At 35.4% G+C, this 23,370-nt stretch overlaps 1 protein-coding gene across 5 annotated transcripts in view; it reads right to left on the reverse strand.

Moving 5' to 3' along the window:
• The window catches only part of SCAPER (S-phase cyclin A associated protein in the ER), a 169,172-nt gene that overhangs the window by 141,076 nt on the left and 4,726 nt on the right, over positions 1-23,370 (reverse strand). For all 5 annotated transcript variants that reach the window (XM_072870685.1, XM_072870684.1, XM_072870683.1 and 2 more), the window contains exons 3-5: positions 22,053-22,170; positions 14,947-15,017; positions 8,662-8,859 (exon numbers count right to left, since the gene is read on the reverse strand). In XM_072870685.1, coding sequence (XP_072726786.1) covers positions 8,662-8,859; positions 14,947-15,017; positions 22,053-22,170 — 387 coding nt within the window. The remainder of the gene's footprint in view (positions 1-8,661; positions 8,860-14,946; positions 15,018-22,052; positions 22,171-23,370) is intronic.

A 23,370-nucleotide genomic window follows, 5' to 3' on the forward strand; every position in this document is an offset into this window, starting at 1 on the left:
GGACGGTTGGCGCCATCCCTTTGTCCTACTGACACACAATACTGGTGTGCAGGGCTCTGGGGTCTTGGACATCAATACAGCTCTCTAGCTCACCTACGGTACCGAGTGTAGCAGATATACCCTGTGGTGCTGAAGCAGTGGAAACTTGTACCACTTGAGAAGGTGCTGACAAAAAGGAACCTTTATGGGGTAGGCTACGGCTGTACTAGAGTCAAAACAATTTCAAATCCCATTATTTTCAAGGTCATTTCCATCCCATATGATTTTTAAAGAGCCAGTTCAAACTAAAAAATAAAGCAATACTGTTAAAAAACAACACTTAAAGAAAAATCCGTGACATAAAACTACAAACACTCACAATACAGCTCCTGTTTCTTTCTCCCCTCTGTTCGATTCTCTGACCAACAGTCCCATACGTCAAAAAGCTCTTTCTGTGCTTTTCCTTCTTTCCTCCAGCTCTCAGTCATTACTTTGGTTTCTACGTATATATTTATCTTAAAGTTGTACTTCTAGTCTCTTCAATTGGGTGATCATATTAATTACTTTGCAATCAAGAAGGACCTCTAATACATCAAGTAGCTACCTCAGAATAATCCATATTCCTGAATTAGGACAATCTTGACTTGGGTCCTAGATAGGCCTATTATAATCCTTAAAAACAGAAGTCTGGAAATCACGTAATGGCTTTGAAATGTCATCATCTCCATTTATTCTCCCATTCTCAAACAAGGAGGAAGAAAATAGGGAAGCATGGAAGATTGTACAATTCAAAATAGTAGAACGCGTGTCAGAGAAATTAACTCAGTCACCACATCTGTACTTTAGGTTATTCTCAAGGCTAGAAACATGTGTTTTATTTTACAAACTATGCATATTTTATATTGTTTCATTATCTATACTAAGTATTTTGGATTATGTATTTACCAAAATAAACTCAATTTTCTTGTACTGGAGTACATTTTTAGCAGGCAACCTAAGTTCCTTCTTTCTTTCTCTAAAATTATGTTTTTAAGGTTAACCGGGTGTTTCAGTAATTTGACACAAAAATTGCTTCAAAAAATTCCTTGTAGCCTTTTTTGTACAGTTGAATTACAAACACTTAAAGCCAGCTCTGGGGTTAGGTTAAACAAAGATGATTGCCAAAGCGGTTCTTACAACTTTGGGAGAGGATGAAAGGAAGCAGCTCCTTTAGCCAAAGGACTCTCATTATACCAACTTCAGTACATGGCAGATAATAGTAAAAAGAAAAGACTCTAAAACAGATGCAGAGAGGAGAAAAACAGAATAATTTTCCAGTAACTAAAGCTCTCCTGATTGGTATGCCTTTTTAAAGGCTCTCACAGCAGCCCTGCAGAAGCCACTAAGCAGCAAACTCTAGACAGTACGAGCTGCAGGGACACATGGCCTCTTAGATCCAAATGCGAAATGCACCATATCTGGCCTCAGTTTGTTCCTCATTGATTCACCTATAACATGACAGCCATAATCCTCTATCTGCCAAGGATGTGCTCCTGAGAAGCATAACCGTTATCAAAGTAAATTTTCTCCATAAGAATGAATGTAGCCGTCAGGGGGCACATGCATGGACTTAATCACACAATTTATTTACACAAAAAATGTAAATATATATATGATGCAAAGGATGGAGAGGCAAGAATAGGATTATGCAGACTGCCAACTAGAAGAGAAGCCAGCTTTTCAGTAGCTGGCTTTTTAGAATAGACTACCATTCTGAAAGATCCCATCCATTTCCATCTGTGAGACTGAATGCCCAATCATTACACTATTTTCCTGTCCTTTACTGTTGACTTCAATGATTTTGATTCACCTCTGGAAGATTACAACAATGAAAATGTAAATGCCCAAAAAGAGGCCAGAGGAATGCTCACAAAAGATTTTCACAAAAGACTGTCACAATACAGCCACAGGCTATTTGTTCAGAGACAGACGTAAACATACTCTTTCTACATAACTCCAAATTAAAAACCAGAAGAATTAAAAAACATAAAAAACATGTATTTTTTATAACTGAGTGATAAGTGGCAGCCTAGCATACTTCTGACATATTCCAACTGCAGAATTAGACCTTCTCAAACAATTTGAATATATATTCCATAAAACCCTATTGATCTGAAAGACTGTCTTGTGAGAAACACAGAAAAAGAATTACACATGTTCTAGTATGTAAATCATTGGCTTAGGCTTTCAGGAAAACTCATAATCAACTTGGTTTTCCTGAATAAAAAGAAAATAGATTCAATTATATAGAACAGAGTTCATTTCATGCTGAAATTCTCCTTCTAACTGGAAATGTTCTAGAGGTTCAAAGAATGAAGACATCAGTACAACAAGATATCAAGTTAATGCTCAAAATGGTTACAAAATTGATAGAAATACACTTAATAGAGGACTCTAGTGGGGACATAATTAGCAATTAGAAGAATGTAGGTGTAAAAAGCAAAAGATGCTGAATAAACCTTAATTAAAAAACACAGATTTTGCAGTCTGAGGTTTGGGGTTGTTTTTGTTTTTAATCCCTTTGGAAAGCCAAGATTTTTTTTCACCCAGAGGAATCCAGGACACTGGAACAAGAATCATGTATCTAAACGGAATACTTAGAGGCCTGTGTTGAGGAAATAAATTACTTCATAACTCTTCTTGGGATACCTTTCTTAGCGTTTGTCGCACTACAAGGAAAGAATTGACATTCACATATAACAAATTATCTCTCCCAAAAAGCCTTAAGTATCAAACCCTGATTCTGTACTTTTTCCTCCCTGGAACCAGGTACTTTTCATATTTGTAAAATTGCAAAATATTAAAAAAAAAATCAAAACTTATCCTCCAAAAAAAGTAAAATGGACAGAGTTGAATTGGCTCTTACCAGTGAAAATAGGATCAAGATCCTGTTTGGACCAACTTGACCATTATACTGAATTATTGCAGATTTCCTTTTCACTGAAGTTAGGAAAATCTTGTTTTTTCTACCTTAAGCTCCAACATGTTTAGAAACAGTTTTATTTTCTTGGCTGTCTTGAAAGCCGGTAATAATCAGCATGGATGACCATGGGTCTCAGTCTGCATGCATAGATTGAAATCATTAGAATTCGCATACCCAGAACCAAAACCAGCCCTCACAGGGCGTTCTCTGCAAGAGACCCTAATGAAGTAAGTTTCTCTCTCCTTCTGGGAGGTCTTCAATCAACTCTAACTCTCTCACAGATATCACCCTGATTGGAAGGCCTTAACTAAAGTTGTTTCAGCTGGTTCTTTCACATAACAACATCATGCAACATGTCAAGTCTTTTAAGGGAAAAGCTTTACCCACCTCTTCAGAGCATCTTATGCTGTCTATGAGAATCAGAACAACAGAACTTCATTGCTGAATTTTCCATTTTATAAGGGGCAATAAGAATCTCAAGCAGAATGAAACTGCTTTCACTGAACTACACTCAAGGTAGACTGATTTAAGAATGTATCTGTAAGCATTAGAAACAAAGAGAGAAACTACCCTCGCCAAAACCTTATAGAAATATATCAATAAGTAACGATGGGTGGAAAGATAAAAGTTTGTACAAGCATTAAGTAATGCTAAACAGCAACTTAAAAAGAATATAGAACTAAATTTTCACATCATAAAATTCAGCTTTTTTGAAAGGAAAAAAAAAACCTACCTGAAGCCATCCTAGGAGGGAAAGAAAACAACAATTAAATTTAAAGTAGTTTGAGATTCTTCTAGACTTACCGTAGCCTTAGTTGCTCCATCCAGTTGCTCAAACTCTATCAATAACAGTTTTAAATAAGTGTGTGGTGTGGTTTTTTTATTTTTTTTATATATATACACACATACACACACATATAGACTCAGTTGCTGAAACACCTGAAGACCATAAAACAATAGCAGCAGAATGCATTTCTCTGTTGCATTAACCAAAATTCCATTGGCCAAAACTGGCTACAGAATCTGCCTTCCTCCATCCACAAATAATTTGGGGCTTAATTCGTTTTAACATACAGAAAGAGATTTAAAGGCATTACTAATTCTTTTCTGCCTAAGCTCACCACCCAAATCTAGAAAATACTAGGTAATAAAACATTCATATAAACATTAGACATGCAGAAATGTAGCTGACATAGAGAATATCCATACAATTTGCATTTTGAATTGTTGAAGGTTACTGTCAAATCTATTAGCATGTCTAATCTCTATCTATCGCTATTGCACAAACTGATTTATATAGAGTGAGATGATGCTTAAACTTGAAAATGCTGTGTTTATTTTAGAAATAATTCAACCATGTTCACTATATCTTTATATACAAAGCATTAAAGCCATATCTGTATATCTATATACATGATTTGAGAATTCTCATTTCCAAATCAATAGCAAAATACCAACTTCAGCAGTGCCCAAAGCTGAGAGAAAATATACACAACCACCGATCCTCTTACACACATTTCCACTGTTTGTATCCTTACCACAACCCTTTCGTCTGCAGTTTCAACCACAACCAGCCACTAGAGCCCTTTCCGATTGGGGAGCATCAAACATTATCTTCAGTGACAACGTAATCAATAAAACTATACCAACTTGTAAGACTACAAGAGAGCAAAAGGTACAAAATCAAAAAGAAATGCTTTTATACCAGATTAATCTGAAGGTTTTAAATGCTAGAAGTTGTCACATTTCATTTTTATGTAGGTCTTCTTTTAATACGATCTTTATGCAACTAAAATGTTTAAATAAAACAGCATATGCCCATTTGAACAAGACATAAATTTGAGGATATATCACTTTAAAAGTTGAAATATGGATTAAGGAAGTTTTTGATAACACAGAGTTATCTTAATAAAAAAGATTTTTCAAAATCCCACTTAATAAAAAACAAAGAAGGAAAAGTTAACAGTTTAACCATTTTGGATCCGTATTTAATATTGTTTTCCATATATGTCCAGCAGTAAAAATAAAAATGGTACTTCATGAAAAGAGCTAACAAGATATTCTGTCAAATGAGTTTGGAAAATAAACAGAAAAATGTGGCAATATGAAATTCTCATTTATCAAAACCATCTCAATTCTTTAGGTATGGCAGAAATACATTAATCCATTCTCAACCGAGCTGATGTGTCTGTTGGTATCTCTTGTAACATTTTAACCACTAGATACTTTTCTATGTAGTATAACAAGTTTGCAAAAAACAGCATAAAAATGAAGCTAATCCATTCTCATTTTTAGAATGAGCTTTAGTAAAAGTTTATTATAAGTGGAATTTCATCTTAAAATTAACATAGTCAGAAGACCAGCACTGCCATACATAAGAATGGAAAAAGCATAAGAATTAGCTGAACTCCTCCTGCCCAAACAAAAACCCAAACCAACAATCAAAACCACCCACAACAAACCACCAAGCAAAAAAAGCCTAAGTGGTTCTGCAAACTGTGGATCTAGTGGACCCTGTTTTCCTATGATCTCCTTACTTGTTTCTCTGGTGCCAGAAATGGCATGCACTTCAATTAATTCTTATTAAAAAAAAAAAAAACACAAACAAACAAACAAAAACAACAAAAAACACCACCCAACAAAACAAAAAAGTACCACACACACAACCCTTCCTCCCTCAGGTGGTGCATTCATGTTCTCTTGTTCTCTCTCAGAACTCCCTGGTGTCTAATAAAAATTGAGTGGCAGTTTTTTCTGCAATGTGAACCATAACAGGATGTCTTCTTCCAAGCTAGTCACCTACTCTCATGAAATCTATAACGACTAAATTAATTTAAATTGGTCCACTGATATTAAAAGTTACAGCAGGGATGACAGAAAATCATGGATATACAAGGACAGACAAGAAACACGGTATGACTAGATTAAACCTGGCCTCCAAAGTCCAAAGGCCTAAGAAAAGGATTATACACATCATAGACATTATTTTCCTGCCAATGAAGCTTAACATATTTTGCCATGCCACGGCTGCATTATCAGTATTCTACCGACAATAGCAGAGTTAGGGAGACACCTCATTAGACCACACAGAATTCATATTACACCTCATATTATGCCCTTACTCACATATGCCTCATTCAGAGGCATAAAATCACTTTGCATCCTCCCAACCCTGCACATTCAAGCAGCTGGAGCCATCCCTGGAATAACACACAGACCCTTGCCACAGCCATCTTTCCTGCAACAGCGGACACACAAGCTGACACAAAACAGGGAATCTAGATTCTGTTCATTGCTTTAATGTTTTCAAATAGCAAGAAAAGGTACAACCAGAGATCTTGCAAGATCTGACCAGGCACATGCAGAACAGTCAATACAAAGTATGAAACTTGGTGCTTTGGAGTAACATGATAGCAATGTATATAGGACTACCAAAGCCAAGGCGATAAAACAAGTACGTGTTTTAGATAAGAAAATTATGATTATTTACCTGAACTGAGTCACATCATAATGAGACAAATTGTAATGATCAAACTAAAGACTGAGTTAAGCTATTTTTAAGGCAGGACATAAGCCTTCTACTAAGCTACACAAATTCTTGAAACAATGTCACATGAGTGCTTTGCAAATATCGTTTACCAACTGAACTCTGAGTCTAGATCACAATTTTAATTTATGAACTCCTAAAAGGTTGAGGTAGTACAGTAAACACTTTCTATATATTCCATAATATGAAAGCTGCACTTAGACAAGATATTTCAGTTGATGGAGGACAGCACGCACCAGCTTTTCAGGATCAGAGGTGAGGAAGAGTTGCGGTTTCCACAAGGATCTGTTGTTCGTTATCACTAATATTCCACCCCAAATTAATGCATACCTCTATGCTAATGATGAGTTTGATCAATCCCTAGCTGAAGCCTACGTATGTAGTACCAAAAACGTTATATGCCTATCTATTAAGAGTTATGTAAAGCACTCACTTCAAAAGACAGCAGTTAAGGTATTCTGCTGTAAGTGATTAGCTAGAACACATTGACAACTTCACCTCTGGTAGAAACTAGACTGCATCTGTCAACAATAACCACCCCAAAATAATTAATGACAATCAACAGAATTGATAAAAGTGAAACCTTATTAGTAAAAATAATTTGCAAGACTCAACAGTTCTATACTTCATAGTTTAATTAACAGAAATGTTAGTAATTTATCAAAAGAGTAATAATCATCGTGTAACAGTAACCTTTAAAAGAAAATCTCAAACAAAAGACTATAGCACAAATGCATATTCCAGCTACTCAGGTAAGCCACTTTTTCGTGCTGAGAAGAAAAGATCTTTTAAAAGGTAAATGCAATGTGAATGCTACTTAAGTTTTACAACACATGACATTGGACTCCCTTGTTTACTCATTTTTGTTTTTTTCCAACCCTGTTTTGCAAACAAGTAATCTGATACACGCAGATACATACATCATTGTCAAGCATCTACTAAAATGAAGACTTTTCACTTAGCCTATGTAATATCTCCATCCGAGAACAGATCAAGTAGCACGATTAAAATGCTGAATGATATCTAACCCCCAAAATATGTGATAATGATACAAATACACTTCTGTTCTTTCAGTCACAAAAGTTTAAAATGGTAATCTAATTACAATGCAAGGCTGACTGATTTTCCTAAACCAAAAAATTCTCCAGAGAAGTTTCCTGAGCAGGAAGACAGTTCAGTAACAAAATGTTAAATTGTGTTAGACCAACCAGTGATCTGGAAGCCTCTAGCTACTGTTCAGTTTTCAAACCTGCTTTCAATGAAATGTATTTGTACGCTAATCTCAAAGTCAATTTGGCCGTGTCTGATTACAGCAGAGAACTAGATGCATATGATAAGAAAAAAGTATACTTAAATTGATATATGTAATTTTTTACAGTGATTAGATAATCACTTCCAGAATGTGTTGATTTTTCAGCCATGTTTAATATGAAAATAGAAGTGGTATCTTTAACATTTATTTTATAATCTATTCTTCTGGCTTCTCTTAATGCTTGTGATAAATTTCATTTCTAAAGAATGAGCAATTTTTATTAAATGACAATGGTCTTTCTAGGGATCTACTAGAAAATCATAATCAAACGTAAAACAGATCCACAAGCTGTTACAAACACAGGTTATTCCAAAATTAGGAAGCACGCCTTACAGTGACATCCCAACCAGACATTGTTTACGCTTGACCACCAATCACTTCCTTAACGCCACAGAGAGAATTAGAAGAACGGTAACTATTACTGCAAAAAGGGAGCAATGTATAATTAAGCCACTTAACAGGAAGTAAACGAATGTGAAAAAGGCTGAATCACAACAGTGCCACCTACAGTAAAGAACATTACAGGGAAAAAATAAATAAATCGGTGTTCAGTCAGAAAATTAACAGTCAGAACTCAATAAGCAAAAACTGATTTAATCAAAAAACCTGAGATCTACTAACATTATGTACATCATTACAAGTTTTATGCACTTCAAAAATTAGTCACTGCCTAAGATGAAAGCATCTTCTTAAATCTGAAGAAATATGTCATCAGTTTTTCTATTTACAAGCCTTCACTAAATACAATTCAAAAAGTAACATGTTTCTGAAGCTCTAGTCCCTCTTTTGGCTTTTTGTAAAGTACAAAAAAAGTGCAGTAAGAGCCATGTGACAACAGGCAAAGAACAGCTGAACACTTACCTTGCATTCTACTACACTCTGATCTGATTCACAGGTAACATAGATTTCATCAACTGCCCGTCTGAGATTGTCAAAAAGAAATGCCCAGTATCGAGCTCGCAGATCAACTTTTCGAGGCTGTCTTGTTTTTGTTGGGCTTTTATCAAAGTTTTTATCTCCAGCTGCTGCTGATGTTAATTTACAGTCTATGGTAGTGCTCTGAAAAAACAAGATACAATGGAAAAGGAAAAGAACAAACAGAAGGTACAGTAAGGGGTTGGGCTACTGTGCAACGCACATTTTTTCAACATATTCAAGCATGTGTAATCAAGAAATTTTTTCACTGGAGAAGACTACATCACCCTAGTGACTTGAGGTTTTTAAAACAGACATTTTTATCTTAAATATATGCAGCAGCTATGTAGAACTAGATTCTGTTTCTTTGACATTTATAACCCAACATTCACACTGCACCACAGTACAAGATATTCTGCGTCTTAGCACACTGGAAAGTTACATTTTCTCATTACATATCCTATATTACTTATTCTGACAAGTATGTGCATCCAGAGATGAAAATAACATTTTACACAATCACACCAGCAATATTCCATCACAGTTAAATTCTATTACCAAGACATTACATACGACTTCATTGTTTTTAAACCCTCATTCTAATATGTGAGCATTAATGTCAGGGAAATGCTGATATGGCTAGCCCTTTGATTGATATGTTATGGCTACACTGCAGAGATGCCAGCAAGCACTGAATTAGTTACAAAGGGAAGCTTTCACAATTTAGAAGACTACTTGTACTAAGATTTCCACTCACCATATTGCTAACATTGCAAAAGCTCAATTCAACCCAATGCAAGTGCTGTGCCAATGAATCAAGTTGCTCCTACTTACACCAAGTCTGAAAGCATCCTCATGCTGTTTTAAGTTGTAATTTAACAGCTTTATCTACAACAAATCTGTTGTTTGATTTTTAGTGTTAATATGCGGGCTAATTGATCTTGTACCACTTTGCTGCACAGATGCAGAGAACTGCCAATATGCTAAATGTGATGGGAGAACATCCAACTGTCTTCACAAATGCTGGCACCGACAGGAATCACTACGTACCTACTGGGAAGTACTGTTATGCCACCTCAGCGTTATGCATCTGTTGACCTTGTGCGTTCAGCTTAGTCACTCATATGGGGTTATGTCTCCTTGACAGTGATACACTGTCATTTACCTGCACAGGATATTCCAAAGGATTCTGAAGCATGCCTATTTGGCTGAAAATACCAAATCAGCACTTGGCCCCATGACACTGTCCTTATTAAACTTGTAATTCTCTCCCACAACAAAAAACAAACAGAAAAATCCTGCTACCGTGCCAGACTTCTATAAGCTTCTGCATTCCATAGTATCCAGGTGGATTAAGCACCTCCAGTAAACCCAAAGTGATGCCCAACTGTGTGCCATTTTGTGATGGAGGTATTGGCTACATGCTACAATAGTCTGGTTTGGTTTGTGGTTTTTTTTCCATTAATGCATTCATTTTAATAGCACTTTTAATGCAGTTTTCATGCATTGGTCCACTGTGGCACAGATGTCCAGAAAATCAGTTCTTACTGGAGTGCACTCATAGTGATTACTGCAAAAGTCCATTCTAAAAACTCTACTTTTGGTGATTGAATAAAAACAATCAAAACCAACATTGCACAACGCAGTACTCAGAGTTTATAATTAGAATATCTAATCACTAACTAGAAATACTGTAAATAGCAGAACAATTTACTGGGATTCAAGCCTTTTTGTCCCCTATGTAAAAAGCTGGGAAACATTATTTCTTTGTGCCAAAAGATGCATTTAATGGCAGGTAAGTTTATACTTGGAGACAGAGAATTCTTATAGAAAAGTCATTTTAGACCACAGGCAACATGAAGTAATCAGGACTGTAGCATAGTTTTGGATGGACTTCTCAATGAAAGTACTTTTAAGGAAGAGCTATAATCATATTTTTATGATGAAATATATAGAAACCCAAAGATTGTACAAAGTCTAGAGAAAATTTCCCTCATTCTCCTTAAGAGGATCTTCGGGTTTGGTGGATTTCTCTTGAATTCCAACAAATTGTGCCTAAGCTACAAAAGGTTCCCTCCATGTTTAGGAAACATGTAAATGAACTCATATTTCTCTCAAAATTACAGAATGGGAAAGTAGGCAATAACCAAATGATTTTTCAACCACTGTATTTAAGACTATAAATGCCTTTCTTCTCTAGATTTTAGGGGGCTTGTTTGATAAATTCACACCATAAACACAGCTTCCCATTACAAAAGAACTGAACCCTGACACGAAGATAGAACCAGCCAAATTATTTAGTAAATCACAGAGCTCTGTTTCTTTGGCAGCCTTTCTCTCTGGGTTCCAGTCTGCTCACTCCCCGCAGCGCTCTGACTACCTTTACCACACAGCATCAAACACAGCAAATTCCACTTTGTTATTAGGGAGGCAGACACAGGGCTGTCAAAATGGTTATGCTCTCACCTGCGTTTGAATTCAGGTTCTAATTTTTCTGTAAGAAGGGGAAGAATGGGAACCTGATTTATTACAATCATGCTAACATCTCTGCTACCCTTACATATATCTCAGAATGCTCTAAGTGTACTCCAGATGAACCCCAGCTAACGTATGCATGAGAGACATGTTCAGAAAAGATGCATGTCATAAACAACCAATGAACAGGAATTTCAGAAGGGTTTCATATGTCTGAGTATTTAATATTTTTCTTCTATGACATAAGAGTCATCTCAAAGAACAGCTTGGAGAAAAGATGCTCCTTAGCTGAGGCCTTGTATATAAACCTTTAAAGCAAAGCTTATACTGACTAATTTACAGCTCTTTAAAAAATACAGTTTTTAATGACACAACCTGAACTACAGGATCATAAATAACTATATTAACAGTTACCTTTTGCTGCCTGCATTTATAAAATGTGACCTTGGTAAAGTGATTAGGTTTCTACTCATTCAGCTAATATTGTTGATATAAAGGAACAGTTGTTTTGGAATGGGAACCATGCATAATTTCCACTATTTGAAAGATACATTTTCAAATGCATCTTTAAGACAGTGTCATGAAATATGTTTTGATATTTAGCAATAAATGTTATCCACCTACTATATTTGGCATCCATTTATCATCTTTCTTGTACGTCAGACATATTTTACTTAGGAAAACAGCATGTTGAACTGTGTTAACTACTGTGAGTTGTAGCAGTTCCATTTTTACCCCTATAAGCAGATTTCCAGTGTCTAAGTAAAACCTAAGCAACATTTACAGCTACTCATATTCCAGCAGAACACCTTTGAAAGGATGCAAATCCCTGAACTACCAAATTTCTTGTAAACACAATCACACAAGCAGGTAAGCATTAGGTTGGCGATTAGTTAATAGAAATAATATTTAAAGTTCCTGATACAAGTCAGTTCTAACACTGTACATTTGAATTTGTCACAGCCTGGTATCTGCCACTCAAGAAAACGGAATTCAATTTTCAGAGAAGAATCCAAATCGTGTCCCATGTTTGGCACTTCTGTCTCCAGAAATTTCATGAAAAAAAGATCAAACTCGGCAAGCTATTTTCAAACTTAATCAAGTTTGACTGGCACCAACTTTACTGAAATTAAAGCCAATACTTACTTAAATTTAAGAGTTGCAGCAAAGACTACTTTTAATATAAAGATACTACTAATATTTTATACAGAATGCTATATTCTGCACAATTGTTTAATGCAAGCATCAAAAAATTACCAGGATTTCTGAGTTAATCTGTATATTATTCAGCAGAATCTTTACCTGTAAGCATCTTAAGTAAATTGTCTAATGAATCAAACTAACCTTTCACTGTGAAAAGCAAGAAATGCTGGATTAGGTACAGACTTTTTAAGACTGTAGTTTCTGTGCTGATGTACAGCTATAGCTTTATTATTCTTATTCATCCTTCCTGGAATTAAGTTTTAATTAAACAGTATTTATTAGAAGTATGTACTTTTGACCAGATCATATTTTTCAGTGTCATGCTCAGGTTGAGAGTGATGCATCACTGAAACTCAATTTCCAGAGAAGATAATCTCTTGATCTCTCTGGTATTCAGAGGGAACATACGGGCAGAGGACAAAATATTTCTAACAGTGTAGTCTGAAGGAAGATAAGGCAACGATCCCACATCTTCACTAACATGGAGCTATACCCCAGCCCCATAAACTCCACCTACAACCTTGTGCCTAGTGCTTCCAACTAACTCTTAGCAGATTTTTCACTTTGGTTAGTAGTTGAGACATAAGCCTCTTTCCACTGACAAGACACAAGGATACAGAATTAAGTTTTTCTGAGCAGAGTTCTAAAGCTCCAATCCTGCAAACTTCTACGTATCATTCTTAACTGGATATAAGTACTTACTTTTGAATCTTCTAAGTGATCTCAGATCCCTTAGCCTTTGACAATACACTTATCCAAAATTTAATCACAGTGTTTACAAACACACCAAAAAATAGCTTGCCTTGGCCTCCCCCCACCCTCAAATAATATGCTTGTTTACCCAAAGTGTGATGATGGCTTATACAGACATGATCTAGCAGGCCTACACTGAAACTTGTCCTCACTAGAAAAACAAAACCCACCCAAGAATGGCAAAGATTCAGAGGGGCTAGTTCATATTATCTCTCTTGTAGTGATAGTTCAAACCTTCAATTGCAGAAAAGGTAAAGCTTTTTTGCCTTTGAAGTTAAGAAACATGGGAATATTTCTTCTTACATCTCAGGTAACTCAGTGTGGATGACAAAAGTGATGTTAAAACTGAATTTTTATTTTTTTTTTTCCAAAATAGTTTCAGTAACTTGCCTTGGAGTTCCGGAAAGTATGAAGTGTATATTTATTCTCAGGATGCCAAAATTTATTGAATGTAGATTTGCCAGCACCCTACTAAGAGGAAGATGAGGTTCATAAGATCATATGAAAGAGTTCTTGTAAGTTTATTTTCTTGAGATGAGCGGCCCATTTGTACTTAAAGGAAAATTAAAACTGAAGGCTCAACAAAAGTAACAAAAAAGCCACCAATTTACAGCAGTACCCAATGTCTGAAATGCAATAGAAATAAAGGTGCTGAATGCCAAATTGAAGTGCCAAGATGCACCGACACTCGGCAGTCCATTTGAAAGCTTAATTGTACCCAGTAGGAACGCACTGTTTCTACAGTATAGTTTTAGTATAGCAATCCCACAGAGCCACTGAATAACAAGCAAGTATTCTGAAAACTATTTACATAATCCCAAGTGACTAAAATACAGAACCCAAACTATGTAGCACATTACTCTTACCCAAAAGGTTCTGAGGGTAAACCCTTTCAGGGACCCCCAACTACATCAATAAAATTCCACCTTCACAGAACAAGAAAACCAGGATACACAGTGTTTGTAACACACTAGTAACATGAAGAGAGAACACAAGCTTAATAGCTGCTAAACTAAATTAGGAAAATAACGTGCCTATGTTTTAAAGATGCAAATACACCTCTATGGAAGCAGAACAATTTTTCTGAAAAATAACATCTTCCATATGCCATATTATCAAAATCTGACAGACCGTCTCAAAATACTAAAAGGCTAAAGCCATACCAATACCTAAATCCATTAATCAAATAAAAGCTACCGTTAAAAATATTAAACACGAGGAAAGATTGAGGACTTACTTTATTAATGTAATAAAGATTGTCACTCACACAGAAAAAAACATGAATAAAAATATGAGCAGTTTCTTCTTGACGCTTCTCATTCAGACTTGCTTTCCAGTCATAACTCTCAGAAATTTTACTCACCTGGACTAATTTTTCCAAAATAGCATATATTGAAATTTTAAATCAAAATTCTCCAGCCATTAACACATGAGGTCAGGAAATAAAACATTCCCTTAAATTAGAAATTGGGCAGAAAGGTAGCCTTTGTATAAGTAGCATGCTTATAGAAATAATAACCTGTATCATTTTATTGTTGAACAGTACCTTCCCAACTTTAATGCCAAAAAGTTATGCATCCAGAGGTTAGGAAATGAAAAAAGTAAAGGCTGAGCAAGATAACCTACATTCTGGCATTTTTTTAACTTCTGAATACTTGACTTTGAAATTTGTATGCTTTAAAAATACGTGTGCACGGTTTTATATATATATTATTCAGACAATAATGTATCAGTGATATCACAAAACATTTCTATGTTGTTAATTTTATGTCCAAACCAAAATAAAAAATGAGCAGATACCTGTTTTGCAGTCTTGTGTGTTCCTTGAGTCACCCTCTTTGTTTTTCCACCAGCTTGCCATTTTGATTTTCCTGTGGGAGAAGCAACTCTTTTAATCAATAATAACGATTTTAATTAGATGGAGCATTCTAAAACGCACATATACCATCTTGCAAGGTACTGATATAGGCACAATTTATGAGTTAAGAGGTTTGTAAAATTGTATATTCCAAATATATATTCCACAGTTCAGAATGTGAGTAATGCTGGAAAACACATAGAAAATGAGAAAAAATGACAAAGGAAGGCAAGAATTAGACTTCATTCAACAAAGATAACCTACCTTTAAGTGCTCAGTGCCTCTAAAAATCCTATCATTACAATCTACATGTCAAATATGATACCAGTTTTCTACATAGATTAAAAAAAGTCTGCTCTTGAATGACTGTTCAATCAGATATTACAGAATTAAAACAAGGAATATATTTCTTAGGAAAAACAAATGTAATAATTTAGTTTTTCTCAAACTGTTCAAACAACCTACCGGTAGACTTAGACGTTTTCTGCCAAGAAATATGGGGGGAAACAGAACTTAGAACTGGATTTAGTTCACCTACATTTTGGTAGCCAAAGGAAGAGAGAAAAACATTCACAGAGCTTGAGTCAGTCCCCTTAAAATCTGAAACACCTTCTCAAATGTACCTGTCTCCAGCCACTGCTTATAAGAAGTGACTTTAGCAACTATGCTTCCAACAGCAGTTTAAATTCCCACAATCAGAAAGGATGATTTCAGGTCTCACTGCTGTGCTGGTGGCAATTTCTTAACTGTTTAAGAGTTATCTTTGCATAGATAAATTTGTGTTAGCCTAGACCTACCTGACATGTTTGCATTTAATCTCTGAGGTTTGCTCAGGGGTAATTTTAAAAATAGTAATAATTTTTTTAAAAAAAAAAAGTTTTATTCCTCCAACTTAGTATCTAACTTGTACGACTTGAAAATCACAGGATCCAATTACCAAAAATGTAAGCAAGTAAGACAAAATACTAACTGGGCAAGAGCATTCCCTAGCACAGATTACATCTAAGCAAAAGTTTCAAGATTATTTATCTGTATGAAGCCAAGCAAATAAATGCATTAGTTGAATACAGTTCCTTCCTAGACCATAGAGATCATTCTTGAATTTCAGAATTGTCCAGTTCAGTTTTTAACAGTTCTTAGGCCAAATTCCCTAACACAGTCCAGCTGTTTTACATTGCACTGGTTATGTAAAGCAGCTGTAAACCTGTCTTAATCAAGCAGCTGTACAGCTGGTTTGCATCACTGGCTATTCCAGGCAACAAGGCCTTTAATTTTAAAACAAATTAAAAATTATTTGCTTGATAATTCATTTTTAAAATGCTACATTGGCCAAAACAACAGGTACAAATTAATATCTTGAACTCAGCAGCATTCAGGAAAAAATTTGATTCAGCTACCAGATGTATAAAAACTTCCTATTCACTAAAAAGCTTAAACTGCAGACCAGTTCCATGTCAGAATTATTATAACTGAAATATTTCAATCACCAAAGTCTCTCTTCTGATATGATTTACATTCTCAAAGACAAGATTTTGAATGCAATGTCATACAGAACTTGCACAGCAAAAAGGCTTACAAACAAATATGGGTATGTTAAAATTAAAAAAGGGGAGATGAACACAAAAAAAAAGTTGCAGTCTCTTTAAATTCTACAAAAACCAGAATACTAATCCATCATCTAAGAACTGGGAAATGTCTGAACAAGTCTCCTATAAACACAAAAGTAAGTTTTCAGGCACTTTCTATATAAGGCAGACACTTAGAGAAAACAAAACTTATGTAAATACCAGGTTTTGCAAACTTAAAAGCAAATAATGTGTGGCAGGGACTAATTTTTTCTTAAGGTGTATGGGCCAAAAAGTTTTGTCTTTCAGCAGCAGCCACATTTCCAAGCTTTACTAGTCTCTTTCTTCTAATAAATGCCTCTGGTTATTAGATGATGTCTTCCTTTCTGCTTTTGTCCTTTTATATTCACAAGTAGTGACAACACAAGAGCACTGCTCAATGGTTATGCATATGTTCAGTGACTACTGGTACGTAACTATACAATATTAGCATTCCTATGAGATGCATAGGAGCTCAATGACATATGAAGGGCATTATCTGCTAGGAATTTACTGAATTTTAAGGAAAGAACTATAGGAACCAAAGATTATCATTTCATTCGCTATTAAGTTGCCAATGTGAAATATATAAAGTAGCAAAGTTTTGCAGCATTCAGGGAGCTACAGTCGTATTTTACAATTGAAGTCCATTTCCTCTCTGTCTGGTAATTAAATACGAAGCACACAGAGTTTATGATTTGTGACGACTTCCTGTCACAAAAAGCTAAGGTGCTAATATCTCCAAAAAAAGCCACTGATAAACTATTTTCAAAATCTATCTTTGATACTAACAATCTCAACAATCATCCCTCTCATCTCTCTCTTTTGGATAGTTTTACTGACATGAGAAATGTGGGAATTGCCTTTAAATTTAGTAATTAAATAGCAGCCCTCATTTTTGTTCTCACTATGGGAGAGATCAACTGTGTATGTTGTTCCAGTGCCTTTGACACTGTTCACCATCAGACCTTCAGCAGGAATGATAATAATTTTCAATTATATTTCTTTTCATTTCCTTGAATGAATCTGAGGATAGTCTGTCACCTCTATTCTTCCATGGTATCTATAAAACCTCTATGACAGTCAGTCTACGTTATAGTGCCATTGCTACATATAACCAGCCTGTACTCTAGAATCTACCTTACCTTCCCTGCTGGTGCAGCTGTCCATCTTAAGAAACATTTTGGGAAAAATGAGGTTTGAATAAGACCTGGTTGCCTGAATCTCATTTAAAGTAAGGCAGAGGCATCTGCCTGGAGGAAGCAACCAGATGAGATTGATTATTTTTGACCCCTTAATTGAGGAAGAAGTTTCTAATACTATTATAAACCATATGTTTTTAAAAGTCTGTAGAGCAGTAGTAGATATGATTTTCCTAATCGTACAACGCTAAAGATCTGGAGAAATTACTGCCTTCAAGCATGGATATAACCAAAATTCTCCATGTTTTTCCACCTCCAGATTGAATTACAGCAATATATTTTGCACAAAATTACTTTTACAAATCACTGTCACTGTCTCATCCAGAATATAATGGCCCTGTATTCACCTACCAGCACTAGACTGGATTCCCATTCATTTCAGTGAAACTCAAGGTTTGAAACTAACGAGCCTTAAAGAATACCCTTCGCTTCATGTTATATTCTGCCAGTTCCAGTCAGATCCAATGTGGCTAGGGCTTACACACAATGTTTTCAGTCACGACTCTTACAACTTCCTTACTTGGCCAAAGAGAGCCAAGTTTCATGACTTTCATCACATACTGCAAAACCCATTTACTTCAGGAGTAGATTATACTGCAGGCTCCCCAAAGCGTGCCAGGTACCTTTCAAGCAATAAAATATGTTTCCTTACCCTGAAATGCTTAATCTACAAATGAATTCTATATGGCAAGAGCCCAAGTGATTTTAAACAAATAGGAAATAAGAATGGAACAGTTACAAATACAAGGTTTTCCATTTTTTTGACACATCTCTTAAAGTTCCAGAGGTACCTTACCTTTTATTAACATTTAAATGTCAAGCCTCTGGGATGTTTTAACCGTTACTAATATCATAGCTTAGATTTTGTAATAAAATTTGTGTGTGGTGCTTATCTGCATGCAGTGCCTCAAATTTCATGCTAGGCATATAAAATAATTACAAAGGAAAAAATTCTCAAATCCTCTATTAGAACGATCACAGCTTTCCAAGGTGGGCAAGATCTAAGTCATTGCAAGAGATGATTAGTGGCCATGGCAAATCTAATTCTGGAGACAGAATATCAGACTAGTGATTTTTTCAGTTCTAAGACTCTCCTCCTAGGACACAAAGTCAACTGTACTGTTAATTAGTCTATCCAACAGAATCTGCTGCATATTAATGAATTTTGTGAAGGAGTATTTTAATTTCAATAGTTGAAATGTGTTAACAGTCACTACCTCTTCTAGACCATTGCCACCATGTTTTGGATTTTCTCATGTCATTGATCTGTATTCATAACTAGAATTTCAGCTCTGACATAACAAGGGTGCATGCTGTTCCAAAACATGTAACAGAAGTGCCACCTGCCATTCCAGAAATCTCTCTCCTTTTTAAGAAAATATTTCTTATTGACTGGAACTATATATTTCCATTAAGGAATTAGAAGGTTTTGATTGCGATTCTTTTCATTATTGCTCTTTTACCCATGTCCTCTATATAAAATACACAAGCCTTTCAGAGGAAAAGTTAAATGGTAAGAAGGACATAAGCACACAATTTTTAAAGGAAGTAGAAAAAGAAAGAATACAAACTGCAAAAATGAACCCAGCATTTTAATTTATCAACCCTCTATAACACTACCACTAGTAACAGCGTACGCTCACTGTTTCAGCAGAAAAAAAATCAATCTCATAATGAATAATACTATATGATATAAAATGTTAAATCACGCACTGTTACTGCCAAAGCAATACCTCTGAATACTAGGAACAGAAGAAACTGCCCAAAGACAAAATTCTGCTTTGTACAGAAGAGTTGTAGGATTGGCTCAAGCAACCTGAACCTTTGGCCTGATTTACACAACCCCTGAATGAGTTAGAACTGTCTTAATTCATAATATTGCTGTATCATTCCTCAGAGACAAAATACATATTGAAAGATCAGCATAAAATGAATCAGAGCTCACTGACACCAACATATATACCCTCTATGCCAAGAAAAGGGTCAAGAGATAAAGGATCTGGCTCTGCCAGACTTTCATTAGCCACAAGTCCCTTTCCACAGGGAAATCTTCCGTCAGGCAACTATCATCAGATTCTTTGTATTGTGCAAAAAGGTCAGCCTAAGATTTAATGAAGAAATTCTAAAAAGAAGAAAGCACCAGCGACAAAAAGTTTAAAAATCACAATGGTGCTAATACAACCAAAAGAAGGAAATGAACACAGCTACTTGCATTTTAATTATCATACATAACAACTATTTAATGAAGGCTAAAAATTCACTTTTACATTCATTATTCATGTTTTGGCAGAAAATGTTAGACTTGGAGAAAACATTCATCAACAACTCACATTCACTCTTTTTAAGGAAAAAAGTCTCACTTGGAAGTTTCTAAAATAGTATTACAAGCAACATAGTATTAAAAAATAACAGACTCTTTAAACAGAAATTGAATCAACTCATGAGTAGCTCAAACATACTGTTAGAAATATACTCTATGTTTCTTTCGCATAAACTCATTCATATTACAACTTCCCCAAAAGTGTAATTCAGGATCTATAAATAATTTAGATCCCAATTCTAATTCTGCTTAAATGACATATGTGTCTAGCCCAATAATATCAATGGATCTACTAACATACTCAAGAACATGCAGGCAACTGTAAGACTAGCAAATAGATAAAGGCACCTTCTGGAGACAGATGTAAATGAAGCTCTCATAAGAACACAGAACTGGCCCACTTACAAATCCACATATTCATGATATTAAACTCAGTAGCTGCTGCATCTGATCCAAAGCTGGGAGGTATGCATTCTAATTGGTCAGATTATGCTCAAGTCTTAAATTATTTCCATTTTCCCTTCCTACACGTGGCTAACAAAAATTCACAGTACATGCTTTTCTGCTGCTACTATAGAAAATGTACTTAAGATAGCTGGGACAATGCTGAAGTAAAAGGGTCAGAACCAGAAACCAAAGCCTGTAAATGTGGACATTGTAATTAGGTTTAGGATGTTTAGCTGACAAACGTAAGTCATCTGTCATTCTGCTTGTCATTGTTCAACAGAGGTACAGCTATGCATTCTGAACTGAATGTAATTTCCTTGATGAAACCTATATAAACGTCCACATACAAACATCTAAATTGGTTTTCATTCACCTCATTGTCTTCTGTCACTTATGAGCTTTAAAAAAAAGAAGAATCACAAATACACCTTAATGCATAAAGCAAGCCAAAGACAGCTTAAACTCTGCTTCCGTTTGCTTCAGACATAGAGTTAATTATCTTGTAACTTAGACGTAACTGTTCATAGAAATATCTTTTCCACTGGCAGAATCACAGAACAGCTGAAGTTGGAAGGAACTCTAGGGATAATCTAGTCCAACCCAGCTTAAAGGAGGGTCAGCTAGAGCACGCTGCCCAGGACTATGTCCAGTCAGGTTTTGAGCATGTCCAAGGATGAAGACTGCCCACAGTTTCTCTACGCAACTTGTTCCAGTGTTCAACCACCCCCACAGAAAAAAAAAAAAAAAATTTACTTTTAGATACTCCTGCCTAAGTCTCAAAAGCAGCAGCACCTCCACAGAGACATGTGAGCTACGAAAATACTTGAGATTAAGTCCTCAGAAACAGCATTCTGACATCTGGAACAGCTTGAGCAGTATAAAAATTAAAGTAAATTCCTGGCTCCTTAAGTCATCATACCACAAAAGAATATTACAACAGTAACAAAACTGTTCTCAGGACTTGCATTATGGAAAACTGTCCCCACATATCCCCTTCCTTAAAGATTCTGCACAGATGTTTACCACAGACTGAAGTGATACTAAAAGAAACTTCCAAACTTACTTGTTTTAGAGCATAGAGAGCAACTAGTTGGATTGTTCTAAGCCATCCCTACAATTCCAAATTCCCAAGTTACAAGAGAGAGGATTTTAACAGCCTTTTCAAAGTCCAATATTTCAAAGTAACATTATTATATTACAGAAGTAATATTGGCAAGAGAGAACAGTCTTAGATATTACTTAAAGACCAAATTAAAACAGTTTTCAACCTGTCACTGTGAAGGTTTTATGAAGTGATCTGTCAACTGCAGGGCACATTTTGGAAAAAAGTTTTAAAATTACACTATGTATGCTGAACATAACCATTTATTTTTTAATAGAGAAATCCTATGTAAGAAATATGTTTCCAGGCAAGCAACTCCAGTGGACAAAGGGATGGAAGTGGAAAAAGTGGTGGAAGACTGTTGAATACATACCATCATCTTCTTTGTTTTCCAGTGGAACGCTCCATGCAATTAGGTTCCTTGCTGTACGTCCCTCTTCTGCAACTATTTTCCTCACTTTGTCATGGCTATTAGAGCGTTGGAAAGAAGCCTGAAAACATGAAATACAGGGAAGGAAAAAAAAATAATTTTGTTTTGATATGTTAATTTCATCCACTACATGGTTAGACCATCCAAAGTGGGGTGCACGGGTACTGAATTTTCCTCAAATATCCTAAACAGGTGTACACATTCATTTTCACAACCATTTTTCAGCATGATAAGCAGACTGATTCATCAACACGACATGAGAGTTACTACCCAGCCAGTATAGGTATGTCTACACCACACATTTTTAAGCTCCATTTAATTGATTGTCAATGCTTCTAGAGCATCACAGTAGACTTCACAAACGTTTTAGTTATCTTGTGTTAATTGGAACTAATTATTCAAAATAAAAGCTGCATGAGACCAAAATACATGTGTTAGCTGACTGGAGAGAGCCTGGAGAAAGGCACGAGATTTATCGGAACCATCTGAAACGTATAAAAAACCCACTTCTCTTTCACCGAGAAGACAAGAACCTAGAAAGTATTTCCTGGCAACTAAAGTTAGCTGTTATTACTAGATAGCTGCAGCTGTTCAAAGACAGAATGAGAGACATTGAGGATTAACTCTGTTTACCTAATAAACATATTTCTCTGCACTTGCAAAATACACCATCACAAGACAATTGAAACCAAATATATTAAGAAATATTTGTATCAACTGACAGATGTCAATTAGATAAAATCTCACCTCTTCTACAGTGTACCAAGTTATTCCTCAGAAAATAATTTGAAACTAAGCCAAACTATATACTGTAATGATAAATTTATGTACCGTGATAGCACAAAACTGCTGACTGAGTTATCCTTAAACACTGACAAACTTAACCACAAAGAAGTTACATAAATCTAAATATTATTTTAGGTACCAACAGACTGATTTTTTATAGCACTGATCAGGAGATGCATTCTTCCTCTTTTCATTCTTACCATCATATGACTCAAGCCTGTAACCACTGTTTTATAGTACTAGTACATCTTTAGAAAGAAAATACAGTAAAAATGAATATAGCAGATGAGTGGCTATAATTTATTAAGGTGGTAGGAAACAACACAAATGAGAAACTGCTTTTGCTTCAATGCTTATATAATAGTATTTAACTTATATTTCTCTCATCCAGATGTCCTCAATTGCTTGTTTCAAAGCCACAGTGTGCCATCTAGTGCTCCACAGACCTAGCTAGAGATAGCACCATGTAATACAA

Source organism: Ciconia boyciana, chromosome 8 (genome assembly GCF_034638445.1).
Source record: "Ciconia boyciana chromosome 8, ASM3463844v1, whole genome shotgun sequence".
In the NCBI taxonomy this organism is placed as follows: Eukaryota; Metazoa; Chordata; class Aves; order Ciconiiformes; family Ciconiidae; genus Ciconia; species Ciconia boyciana.